The sequence below is a fragment of the Macaca nemestrina genome, chromosome 3, assembly GCF_043159975.1.
Source record: "Macaca nemestrina isolate mMacNem1 chromosome 3, mMacNem.hap1, whole genome shotgun sequence".
In the NCBI taxonomy this organism is placed as follows: Eukaryota; Metazoa; Chordata; class Mammalia; order Primates; family Cercopithecidae; genus Macaca; species Macaca nemestrina.
In genome coordinates this window covers 115,863,955-115,876,213 of record NC_092127.1, presented here as the reverse complement: position 1 = coordinate 115,876,213, position 12,259 = coordinate 115,863,955, and the positions used below count along the sequence as shown (strand labels likewise).

General features: G+C 40.9%; 1 protein-coding gene across 2 annotated transcripts in view; it reads left to right on the top strand.

Moving 5' to 3' along the window:
- LOC105499566 (sec1 family domain containing 2) overlaps positions 1-12,259 on the top strand; it is a 486,957-nt gene that overhangs the window by 447,552 nt on the left and 27,146 nt on the right. For both annotated transcript variants that reach the window (XM_011772201.3, XM_011772202.3), the window contains one exon: positions 10,651-10,785. In XM_011772201.3, the coding sequence (XP_011770503.2) occupies positions 10,651-10,785 (135 nt within the window). The remainder of the gene's footprint in view (positions 1-10,650; positions 10,786-12,259) is intronic.

The window sequence follows — 12,259 nt, the reverse complement described above, 5'->3', positions numbered from 1 at the left end:
GATGTAAGCCTTGTGAGAACAGGGATATTTTTATGGGTTTTGTTCACTGCCATATCCTCAGTACCTAGAGTGGCATCTGTCACATAGTGGATGCTTAATAAATATTTGTTAGGTGCATCTTAAGTACAATATATATATCTTTATTACAGATCAGGGGATTTATTGGGACACAAAATATGCATACATAGGAAAGTACAAGTGTCCAGATTAGACTCAGAGTCCAGCTGTGTGTCCGGTTTTTAAAAAATAGTCCTTGGCTGAACCATCTTCTGTTTATCCCGTCTCCCAATTTGGTCCTCAGCCCTGTGGCTCCAGAAGAAATCTGTACTTTCTACCCAGCTCCATGCTATCTCCAGACAGAATCTGATTGAGATGTCCTGGGCTCCCCGCTCACATGGGAGAGCACTAGCTGACCTGGCCCTGGGTTTCTGTTCCAGGTCTGACCTATGCTGCACATTAGGCTCTAGGCCTTGGGCCCCCACTGGCCCCACCTTCCCTCCCAGTGGCCCTCGCTCCTGCTGTGATGCACATGCACTAGTCTCAGAGCCACTCCTGTTTCCCTTGCTAGGACTAGAGGCACCCCTTATTTTAATCTTTATCCATTACCCCTTTAGGAAAATGTGTCAGTCACAGTTCAGATGCACAAAACAGACACCATCTAGTCATTTTAAGGAGAAGGTGTCCCAACTGTGTTACATCGAGCATATAAAATCTCTAGAGGGGTCAGAGGAGTGGGATCTGTACTAGACCTCCAGAAATAAATCCCAGAACATCACCACAGGCCTGGCCCTCCCAGGCAGCCAGGACCTTTTCACAGCCTGGAGAGTGGGGGCAATGGGATCAAGAGGCAACCACAGAAGCTCTTGCCTTAAGGAACATGTCACCAAGACTGGAGACAGCGCCTGTCTTTGATCACCATGGTATCTGCATGGGCTAGCTCAGTGCTTGCCACCTAGTAGGTGAGTAGATGGATGGCTAGATGGATCCTAGACTGTACATGCTATCTAGAATGGCATTTCTTACATTTTTAATTCTTAGTGAGAGGGAACTTAGCACAGAGGATAACAGAACAGATTTTCAAGCCAGAGCATCGGGGTTCACAGCCCAGCTGTCCCCTCTGCTAACTGTGTGACCTTAGGCAAGCGACTTCACTTCTCTGTGCCTGGTTCCTACTCTCTAAGAAGGAGCTAATAATAGTAGCTCTCTCATAAAAATGCTCTAACGATTTGGTGAATTAATACATGCAAAACTCTTAGAACACGCTGAGTGCAGTGGTTCACACCTGTAATCCCAGCTACTGGGGAGGCTGAGGTGAAAGAGTAACTTGAGGCTAGGAGTTCAAGACTAGCCTGGGAAACACAGCAAGACTCTATCTCTAAAAACATTCTTAAATTTTAAAAAATTAGCTGGGTGTGGTGGCAGGCACCTGTAATCCCAGCTACTAGGGAGGCTAAGGCAAAAGGATCACTTAAGCCCAGGAGTTCTAGGCTGCAGTGAGCTATTATTGTGCTACTGTACTCTAGCCTGGGCAAGAGTGATACCCCTTCTCAAAAACAAAAAAGAAAAAACTTCTTAGCATAGTATCTGACATCCAGACAGAACTATGTAAGTATTTGCTATCTTAGCCATTGTCACAGTAAAGAACAAACATTTTAGCTTTTCCTCTTTTGCAACATTTTAGCTTTTCCTTTGTTAGGACATGGGCTACACAGAAAGGGTGTCTTTCAAAAGCTAAGTGTCCTGTTAGCTGCTGTGGGGCAGAAGGTTTATTGCTGACACCTATTTATTTTAAAAGGTTGGGTTTGTTGGTCACTTATGTAGACTGGAAACCTAAGCCCCCAACTGTGCCTGTACAGAAAGTCTTTTGTTTTTCTCTTTGAGACGGAGTCTTACTCTGTCGCCCAGGCTGGAGTGCAGAGGCGCAATCTCAACTGACTGCAACCTCAGCTTCCCAGATTCAAGCAATTCTCATGCCTCAGCCTCCCAAGTAGCTGGGACTACAGGTGCATGCCATCATGCCCGGCTAATTTTTTTTTTTTTTTTTTTTTTTGTATTTTTAGTAGAGACAGGGTTTCGCCATGTTGGCCAGGCTGGTCTTGAACTCCTGACCTCAGGTGATCTGCCCACCTCGGCCTCCCAAAGTGCTGGGATTACAGGCATGAGCCACTGCGCCTGGCCACAGAAAGTCTTCTTGCCCTTCCATTTCTTACTGCAAATGCTCAGTTTAATGAAAGGTTTAATCTCCCCACTAAATGCCACAGTGTGTGATGCGATGCCATTCCTCAGCTGCAACACCAGGAGGGTATTAGGCAGATGTCTCAGGGCAGGGAGCTTATACGGGGCTTTCAGACAAAATACTATATGGCTTTCACATGGCTTACCTTGGCATGCATCTCAAAGAGCAGGGCTGAGCTGCAGAAAACCTTCCACAGACGCATACTGTACTTTATGCCTCCAGCATGTTGAACAAGAGCATTTCGAACCAGCAGTGCCTAAGAAGGCTTGATTAATCTTGTGCCCAGTGAAATATGGCTCTCTGAACAGGCTTTAGGCCTGGCCTCTTTTGTCAGCAATCCCCAGCCCTGGCCTCCAGCTGTTCTTTTCCAAGTGCTAAGTTCTGTTCCTCCTCCTGATTCTTTCTAATAGACCTGCTAGCATCCTTTCTGAAGGAATCAGCGTGGCATAGGACTAAACTGAGGGCCAGGAAACTAGGCTCTGTCCTGAGTCTACTTCTAATTGGCTGTGTGAACTCAGGCAAACGTATTAATGTGTTTGGGCTTCGCCTTCCTCATATTGAGTTGAAGGGGCTATACTCAAATTTTTAAAAACGAATTTGCTCCTGGATTGAAGCATGGATGGATGGATGGGTGGATGGATGGATGGATGGATGGATGGATGGATGGATGGATGAATAGACAGACAAATGAACCATTTTAAAATCGACAAATACATTGTTTGCTTTAAGAAGATGAAAGGAGAAAAAGCAGTCATCGTATAGCAAAAAATAAAAATAAATGAGCCATGGATTAGTCAAAGCCATGAGCAATTTCGAACAGATGTTTTCTGTGCTGTCTTGAGTTGAAACAAAATGAACACCCTCCCAGTAAGCCTGGTTTTTCTGAGAGGCTGGTTGTTTAGAGTCAATTTTGCAGAAAAGGGAGAAGCAAGCATCTTCACTAGCAGAACTGAGGAGGCCCCAGCAACGAGCAAAAACAAGGTCAGCAGCCCCGGCTGACAGAGATGTGACTGTGGCTACAACTGGGTTTTCTTGGAAACTGCTATCCTAGGTCATTTTTAAGGTGCACCAAATTCAAGATGTTGTAGTTACACTACTTTCTCAAGATTGTATCTGACTTATTATATATTATGTCAGGAACTGCTGCTATACTCACTGCTTTTCCTCAAGAGCTAACATTTAAGTCAACAAAAGAATCTTCCAGACTCACCACACAGTATGTTCACCCCAAAAGAGTAACAGAGACATTGACACAAGTATTTTAGTTATCGCATTTTACTTAAATGTGATATTTTTTAAAGATTCATTTTTTGAAACTTCAACTATTCCATGTGTATCAGCCATCAGGGGGTCTCTTTACGATCTACCAAGCTATCAGGCCAGCCTCATGAGGTCCTCATACAGGGCCATGATATGACCTTCATGGGCCCCGTTTTTTGTAAAAATAAAAAAATAGTAAAAAGTATATGGTACAATTGCATTGGTGTAAAAATAAATGCATTAATATTACATATGAAAACATCACTTTCACCTTAAAGTATTTTTTCTTCTGATTAAAAAAAAAAAAGCATTTTCATGGGCCCTCAAAAGGAATGTGGGCCCAAGGCACTATATGTTTGTATCTAACAAATAAGTCAGCTCTCTAGTCATGGCTCCCACTTGACACAAGTGTGCCCAAGACGGGAACGTAGCTCCCCATCAGGGGAGCTTCAGGCATTCTTCCTTGGAGTCGTCCTTGTGACCATCCATGAAGCTTGAAGCAGTCCACACAGCTACTGAGGAGTTACTTGGGCTGGTTTCAAGGTGACAGCTCAGGAGTGAGAGAGCTAGATTCACAGGGGATGAATACACAAGTCCCCTGACTTAAAATCCTCGTATCCTGTAGGAGCTAATTTCTCTGTAAGAACTCCACAGACACAGCTTCCAGCACTCTTCCAAGGGACATGTCCAATTATTATTCAAGAGTCATTATACTCAGAGAAGCCTAAAGCTCTGGCTTTCTATCAGATATTTATAGTTCTTCCAGTTTAATGCAATTTACCAACCAGGGGTCATTTTTGTCATAAGCAATCTTGCCTGGCTACATAGTTCGACATTCTTCCTTTATCAGGTTTCCAGGGAAACAGAGAGAAAAAGTTAACCAAAGGTTAAATTCTTATGTAGAAGGGAAAAGGGTTTAATAATCTATTACCTACAACCTGCAGCTTGCCAGTTGTTAAAGAAATATTTACACTAATGTTCCAATCAAAACTTAACAGGGTGTCTATGGCAGAGACCATGCTGTGTATTCCCAAAACTCCATTGCCTTTTCTTCTGGGGCAAATAGACTACTTTTTCCAGGTTCCCTTGTAGAATTGTAGAATCCAGGTTCCCAATGAACTGTGGTGGAAGTGATACATATCACTTTAGGACTGGACCCATAAAATCTCTGGAAATCCTTCATACTCTCTCTCTCATTCATCATCTGCTGATAAGAGGCAAAGTCTTCAGTGTAGGATTCGAATGCTCTAAGAAATGGTGTAGCACAGTGGTGCCCAACCTTTCTGTCACCAGGGACCTGTTTCGTGGAAGGCACCAGGCAGTGCAGGGTGGGGGGTTGTGGTTTCAGGATGATTCAAGCACATTGCTTTTATTGTGCACTTTATTTCTGTTATTACATTGTGATATATAATGAAATAATTATATAACTCACCATAATATAGAATCAGTGGGAGAGGTTAGCCTGGGGTTGGGGACTCCTGGTGTAGCAGGAACCTGGGTCTCTGAATGATTGGGCAGGGCACAGATCTCCTACTGCCAGCCCACACTGGATGTGATATAAGCAATAAATCAATGACCAGCAAGAAAAGGAAAGAACAAATTTTTCTGAGTTTTTCATTCCTCTCCCAATCTCCCAAAAAGGTGAACTGGCAGAGAGTGTTTGATCAGAAAAACTAAATTTCTATGGTTTACCCTCTTAATATGGAGACAAACTATATGGCTAATCTCTCCTCTGGCCCTTCCTAGCACATGAGAGAATCTTTGAGTACGGCACCAGAGAAACCACATCTGTCTCCATTATCACCACCTTCTACAGGGTCCTGTGCTGAGAAGTGATTCATTCCTGGCTGAGTAGAAGATTTCGTGGAAGTCAGAGGGTTCCCATCTAAGAAATCATTGCCAAGCAGTTCATTCTAACCAGATTTCAGTGACATGATTTAGGGCACAAAATGGTCCAAACTAAGTGGCTGAGAGACAGAAACCAAAGGTTCTCCTCATTAAAAACTTAACTGGAAATTTTTTTCGTTAAGAAGACACAAGTACTGTTTCGTGCCTGAGAAAGTCTTTACCAAATTGTGCTCTCTGAATACACAATGTTATCCAGTTGTTCTGTACTTAGTTCTTTCAGTAGAAAATTTAGAGGGTTTTTTCCCCGCATATTCCCATTCAAGTAGGAAAACCTATCAACTTCTCTATAAATTAATATTTACATCATTTACTATGCTTTTGGTTACAATTAAAAATAGGTAAAGGAAAAAGTTCTAAAAAGCTGAAACAAGATAGGTAATTTTTTTCTGCCTTTCTAGCCCCTGATTCTTGCCCCTCTCCTTTTTTCCCATTTATGTATTTTTTTAAAATCTTAATGCTTTTAGGTAAAATATTAAACCAGAGTGTCCCTCTCATCCTCTACGGCATTGTTTTAATGGAATAAATACATTTTAGAATAAATTTTTACAATGTTCATTATCTCATCTTTTCTGTTAATATCTGTACCTGTTTTTGTCAGTGTTCAAGATTTGTTGTGTTTTGTTTTGTTTGTAGACTTAATCAGCTTCTGTTACTATTATAGCATTATGCTATAATAGTATATTATAGCATATACAATCAGTATTACAAACAATACTGATTGTATATAAACAATCTGATTGTTTACTAAATAAAATGCCACTTTTAGCTTGGAAAAAAGAAAGAAAGGTAATTTATGAAATCCTATGACTTAAAAGTCTAGAGGAGGGGTAGCTTCAAGTGGTGAGAGGCCATTGCCAGGGTAATGGTGGCAGGAATTGCAAATAAACAGGAGAAGCAAGTTCCTGCTTGTTCTTCCTGCGTTCCAGTCTCCCTCTAGTGCCTCCTATCGGCAGAGTCTAACAGACCCAGCTGACAAAGCACAAAAGTGGTTTTCAGAATCTCAGCCCAGCATCACAGAACTGAGTCTAGAAGAGAGGGTTTGGAGTTGAGAGACAATAGCTTAATAACGACCACATTTTCATAGAAAATGTTATTTCAAAATTATTGTTATATGAAAAGATGATGAGAGAGAATGCAACCAAAAAATGTAAGAAATGAATATCAAAGAGGTAGGTCAGGCAATTAATTAATAAAAGCATTTATGTTCTTTTTCTGGATTATGTGATGTGTTTGCTGTTACTTTTCTGTATTTTAAATCATAGTTTCCTTTCTTCTGCTAAATAAATGTTCACCTACATACCTTAAAAAATAAAAAAGAAAAGATTTTCAACATTCCCAATGTAGCACAGAGCAATCACAAAGTCTTAAGAATGAAGAGGTTAAGAAAATAGCACTTCTGAATCTCTGCTCACTACCCCCAAGGAGAACCCAGCTCAGCGGGCATTTTTCTCCTGGATGTTTCATTCCCCAAAATTTAGTCAAAAGTGGAGCAAGGAAAAGAGAGAGAGTGATCCTAGTGTCCCTACTTTCCCCAATCCCTCCATAACTCCTGCCTTCCCCTGTCTCCCAGTCTACCCTGGGGTCACAGAACCCCTGAGAACAAATCCTATCACCCCAGGTACACTGTGCCTTGGACAGAGGAGGTACAGAGTATAGTGTTTTTGCTTAATTACAGAGCCACCTTTGTGCTGTGTATGATCTGTTTTCCAGAATCACTACTCTTCCTTTTTGTACAGTGCATCTTATGGAGAATAACAATCTTTTTTATTTTTTTGTAGGTTAAGGGGTTGCATTAGTCCATTCTCATGCTGCTAATAAAGACATTCCCAAGACTGGGCAATTTATAAAGAAAAGAGGTTTAATTGACTCACAGTTCCACAGGGCTGGGGAGGCCTCAGGAAACTTACAATCATGGCAGAAGGGGAAGCAAACATGTTCTTCTTCACAGCAGCATCAAGGAGAAGTGCTGAGCAAAAGGGGGAAAAGCCCCTTGTAAAACCATTGGATCTGATAAGAACTCTCCCACTATCATGAGAACAGCATAAGTGTAACTGCCCCCCATGACTAAACCACCTCCCACCAGGTCCCTCCTGCTACATGTGGGGATTATGGGAGCTATAATTCAAAATGAGATTTGGGTAGGGACACAGCCAAACCATATCAGGGGTATATTTTCTTCTCTCTTAAATATGAAAGCCTATGTGTATTTCTCTGTGATTCTGCTTAAAGTTATTTTATATAATGAGTTTTAATAGATTAATAAATAACTGTAAGCTTCTGGAAGGAGGAAATGTCCTTTTATATCTTTATATTCCCTTCATGCTTTCTATCAGAATTCCATTCAGTTACAAGTAACAGAGATCTGAAAAATAGTGGCTTAAACATACAAGGTTTTATGGTGACATGTAAAGTAGGCACTAATTTAGCCTGTCCATGTTATGGTGATAGTGACTCCATAAATCATCCCTTACCAAGTTTTCTCTAGCTCTTTGCTTCACCATCTCTAACGAATGCCCTGTCTTCCAAGATGGCTGCTGGAGCTCCAGGCTTCACTTCTACATTCTAGCCAGCAGAGCAGAGGAAAGGAGAAAAGCATATCCTTCCATTTTAAAAAGGAGACTTTTGAAATTCTCACATTACCCTATTTGCCCAGACCTTAATTGCATGGCTATACTCAGCTGTAAGGAAGGCTGGAGAATGTAGTCTTTTAGCCAGCTGGTAATGTGCATGGCTAAAGATTGAAGTCTATTACCAAGGAAGAGATCAATTATTATTTGATGATAGTGCTGATAAGGTATCAGATTATTGGCCAAACAACTTCTTGTGGAGAAGCTTTAAAGAGATGAAAGTTTAAGAGAGTCAATGTTCAGAAAGGCTAAGGTAATAGAAGAGGATTCAAAACAATTTACTCAGGGAAGAGTATTTGCAGGATTCAGAGGCCACTCCATGGCCCTTTTTTTACATTTAAAATAATATTTATTAAATTTTCTTATGATTCTGGAAGTGGACCTCTTAATTTTGGAAAATTTGGAAAAATAAAATAAATGTCTCCTACTTCCTGAACCTAGAGATAACCCTAAATAACATTTTGGTGTGCTTTACCTCAATCTCTTTTTCATGCATAAAGAATTTATTAATTTTTAACAATTAAAATGAGATCATTCTTGCTGTCTGTAGTGGTGTTTTAAACTGTGCTGTAAATAAATAAATAAATAAATAAATAAATAAATAAATAAATAAACAATACAAAGTCTTCCTCTCACCTTTCTCCCTTGCTTGGTGTGCCACCCCATAATCGTTGCTGCTGATAGTTACTATGTTTCACACCAGAGTTTATTTTTGCATATTTCAGCAAACATAAACTTCCATATTCCCCCTGCCACTTTTTACACAGATTCTAGCCCATCATACACAGTGTTCCTCACCTTGCTTTTTTCATTCACACACTATTCTGTGCCTTGTTTCTGCCTCACAAGCACAGAGCTCTCTTCTCTTTCATGGCATTTCTCCCTGTGGATGCACCCCATTTATTAAACAGCTCCCTACTGATGGCGCTTGGGTGACTTCTAATCTTGGTACTACAAACAATAAACAGCCTTTTTGGATCTCATTTGCATACAAGAGCATATGCAAAGAATAAATGACTAGGAGTGGGATTGCTGTGTCAAATGCATCTGTGATATTAATAGGTATTATCGACTTGCTCTCTGCATTGATTGTAACAATTAACCCTCCCACCAGCAATGTGTTAGAGGGCCTGTGACCCCATGGCCTCATCAAAAGAGTGTATTTTCAAACTTTTGGAGTTTTGATAGTCTGATTAAAAAAAAAAAAATCCATCTTGGCATAGATTTAGTTGCAATTTCTTTATGAGCAAGGTGGATCCATAGTTTTCAAAATATTCCTGTCTGACCAGTGTTTCTGTTCATTGCCTTGCCCTTCATGATCATTTAACCATGAGATCTCTGGACAAACAATGCTCTGTTTGACTAATAAACATAAAAGAGTTGGTATCCCCAAGTGAGAAGATGCTAGTTTTCCCTGCATCTTATCCCTGGGAAAGATGCCGGCTATATTCCTGCTGAATGGTTATGATTTTGATGGTTTATACCTTGCTTTATTTCTAAGCTATTTTAAATAAGAAAATTGGAAAGGGAAAATTTGAGTAAAAAAAATGACTGGAAGAAAAGCAATATGAAGCCAGGAATGAGGTCAGTACACTAAGTATTCTAGACAGTTGCTACAGACAAGTCACATATTTGTCCAATCAAAGAGAGAGTTTAATACAGGATATGCCTCAACTGTGCCTTGTTAGAAACTGGCTTTACTGAAGCTATAATAGATCAGAGAGTGCATTGAGAGAAGATATTCCTTCCTCCTTTGCCCTTCATGCCCCAGACTTCGTGCCATATCTGACTGGAGGATTGGGAGGAAGGTGGTGCACCAAGTGGGAAAAGAAAACAGGAAGAACTTGGTAACAAGAGCTAAGGAAAGAGGTGGAGAAAAACAGCTCAGAAAGTGCCGGGTCAATAAGGCAGCTGGCTCCCAATATAACCTAAACATGGATGGGTTATTCAGGTCACAGAAAAGGAAGGCATTTAGCAGCACTTATCAAACTGTAGAAGTTGTTGCAAACTAACATCTCCCTAATTCTATTGAAATTCTTATGATACCATGTAGTCTGCTTTCTGACCTTTGTCAGATTCCTTTATGTCATCTTAGCTTCTTTTCCTGGCCAGGTCATACTTGGGAGTTGAGCTCTGTGGAAGGAAGAGGGATTGCTTTAAGCTTGGTTATTGACAGCACATTGTAAGTAACATTGGAGTTCCTAGCAGAAGACAGCATAATTCTAAGAATATTCAGGAAAAACTGGAGACCATCTTCATGTCTGTATCAAATGACAGTACTTTGTTTCTCAGTATACTTCACGCATAAAATTGTCACTTTAAATAGAAAAATTAGTCATAGTATGATTGTAGCTCTGGTAAGATGTATTTGCTTGTAGAAGGGAACATGAGAAGCAGAAAAGCATGCTAAAGCATTGGGTGAAAGTTTATTTTAAAACCCAATGTTGTCATATTGTCTTTTCTCTGATACACACACACACACACACACACACACACACATATCATAGCTATTGCTGAGTATCAAAATAAACTTGCTTTGCTTTCTTCATTACAGATAAAGCTGTACTCTCTCCAGACAAACCAAACAATCCCTTTACTCACAGTATTTTGTCTTTCCAGGCATCTTATAAGCCATTGTTGAAGCAAGTTGTGGAGGAAATATTTCATCCCGAGAGGCCAGATTCCATTGATATTGAACACATGTCTTCAGGTCTCACTGATCTCCTTAAAACTGGATTTAGCATGTTCATGAAGGTAAAGTAACCATGAAGATGTAATCCTGAATATAGAAATGTTCTCTTTGCTGGGCATGAAAATGCTGGCACCCTGTTAACCCTAGCCAGCACCACACAGATAACATTTGGCTCTTCTAAAATCAAGGGCAATCTTTATCTTTTGATTACAAGCAGCCTGACCTGCTAGCCTCATACTGCTTCTTCTGACCTGAGCACTATGGTCTTTTCTGGTCAGCACGTGTGGTCTAAGGTGGAGGACACAAGCTCTCTGGGACAGCACTATTGAAACTCTCCTTGCAGTCTATGTTTTCACTTAAAATGAATCCACATAGCACACACCGGTCTTAGTGACAGCCCTTTGCTCTTAATTCTAGAACTGATTATATAGGATGATGAGTGGCTCTGCTCAGTCCTATGGCTAGCATCACTTCAAAACCCACTTGGAAATGACTTTTGGACTGGCAGACTCCTAGGTGACAAGTGCCAGAATTTTTCTGGCTCATATCTGGGGTGGGTCAAAATGACTGACCAGCCCTTGAAGTGGGGATGAAAGGAGGAAAAAGTACACAAATGTGATCTATTTTTAACCTACTGTAGAGTTTCTAAATCTAAAAAGATTTCAATAAGATTACAGGCTGACCTCTCAGTCCATGCCAGGATTTCACTTGTAATAACTCTTGGAAGTAACAGAATGTTTTGCCAGCATCAAAGCATCTTTGAAATCATGAATTAATCTACCTAAGAGATCTGGCCTTTCAGAGTTCAATAAATGCATATTCCAGGAAAACTGTTCCACTCCAAAAGCCAGAGGACAGATGCCAGACAATCAGACTCTAAACCAAGCAGTGAACCTGCTGGAGCGGACCTGCAGCTCTCCTTCCTGCTCTTCCCAATTTTCAGCAACTTCTGTTGCAGCGCCTGGTTGGTGCATTTTCCTTCTATATTTTTTAATAAAGCAGTGCAGTCAGCTTCTTCAAAGTGTTTAGGGACTTCTGAGTTGGTATAAGTAGGCCCAGAATTGGTCAGTGTCTCCCTATCCTGAGTAGCCCTTCATGGTGGCTAGTTGGTATAGAAACTCCCAGAGTAGACACAGTTTCCAACCTTTTCCACTTGAGCATTCTCTTCCTTCATTCACAGGCGTGGCTTTACCCTGAAGAGAGACTAAAATAACAAGTCTGGACTTTCAGAGCCTGGTTAGTAAGGTCTGAGGATGGCCCAATTCCCATGTGCCCTCTCCCAGACAGGCTGCTGTGTCTGTGGTACAGTCAGACCCTGTAGAGGGGGGTCTGACCAAGGGTACAAATGAAGGCTCCACCCCACCTGCACTCGGAGAGTTGCAGTGTAGGTGACAGGAGGCCCTAACTCTGCTCTTTGTCCACAGATGTTCCACAAAAATAACTGTTTATTAGCCAAAGGGATCTTTGATCAAATATGTTCCAGAAACACTGGCTTAAACAACAAATTTGGTTGTTTCTTTGTAGTCCAACATCACA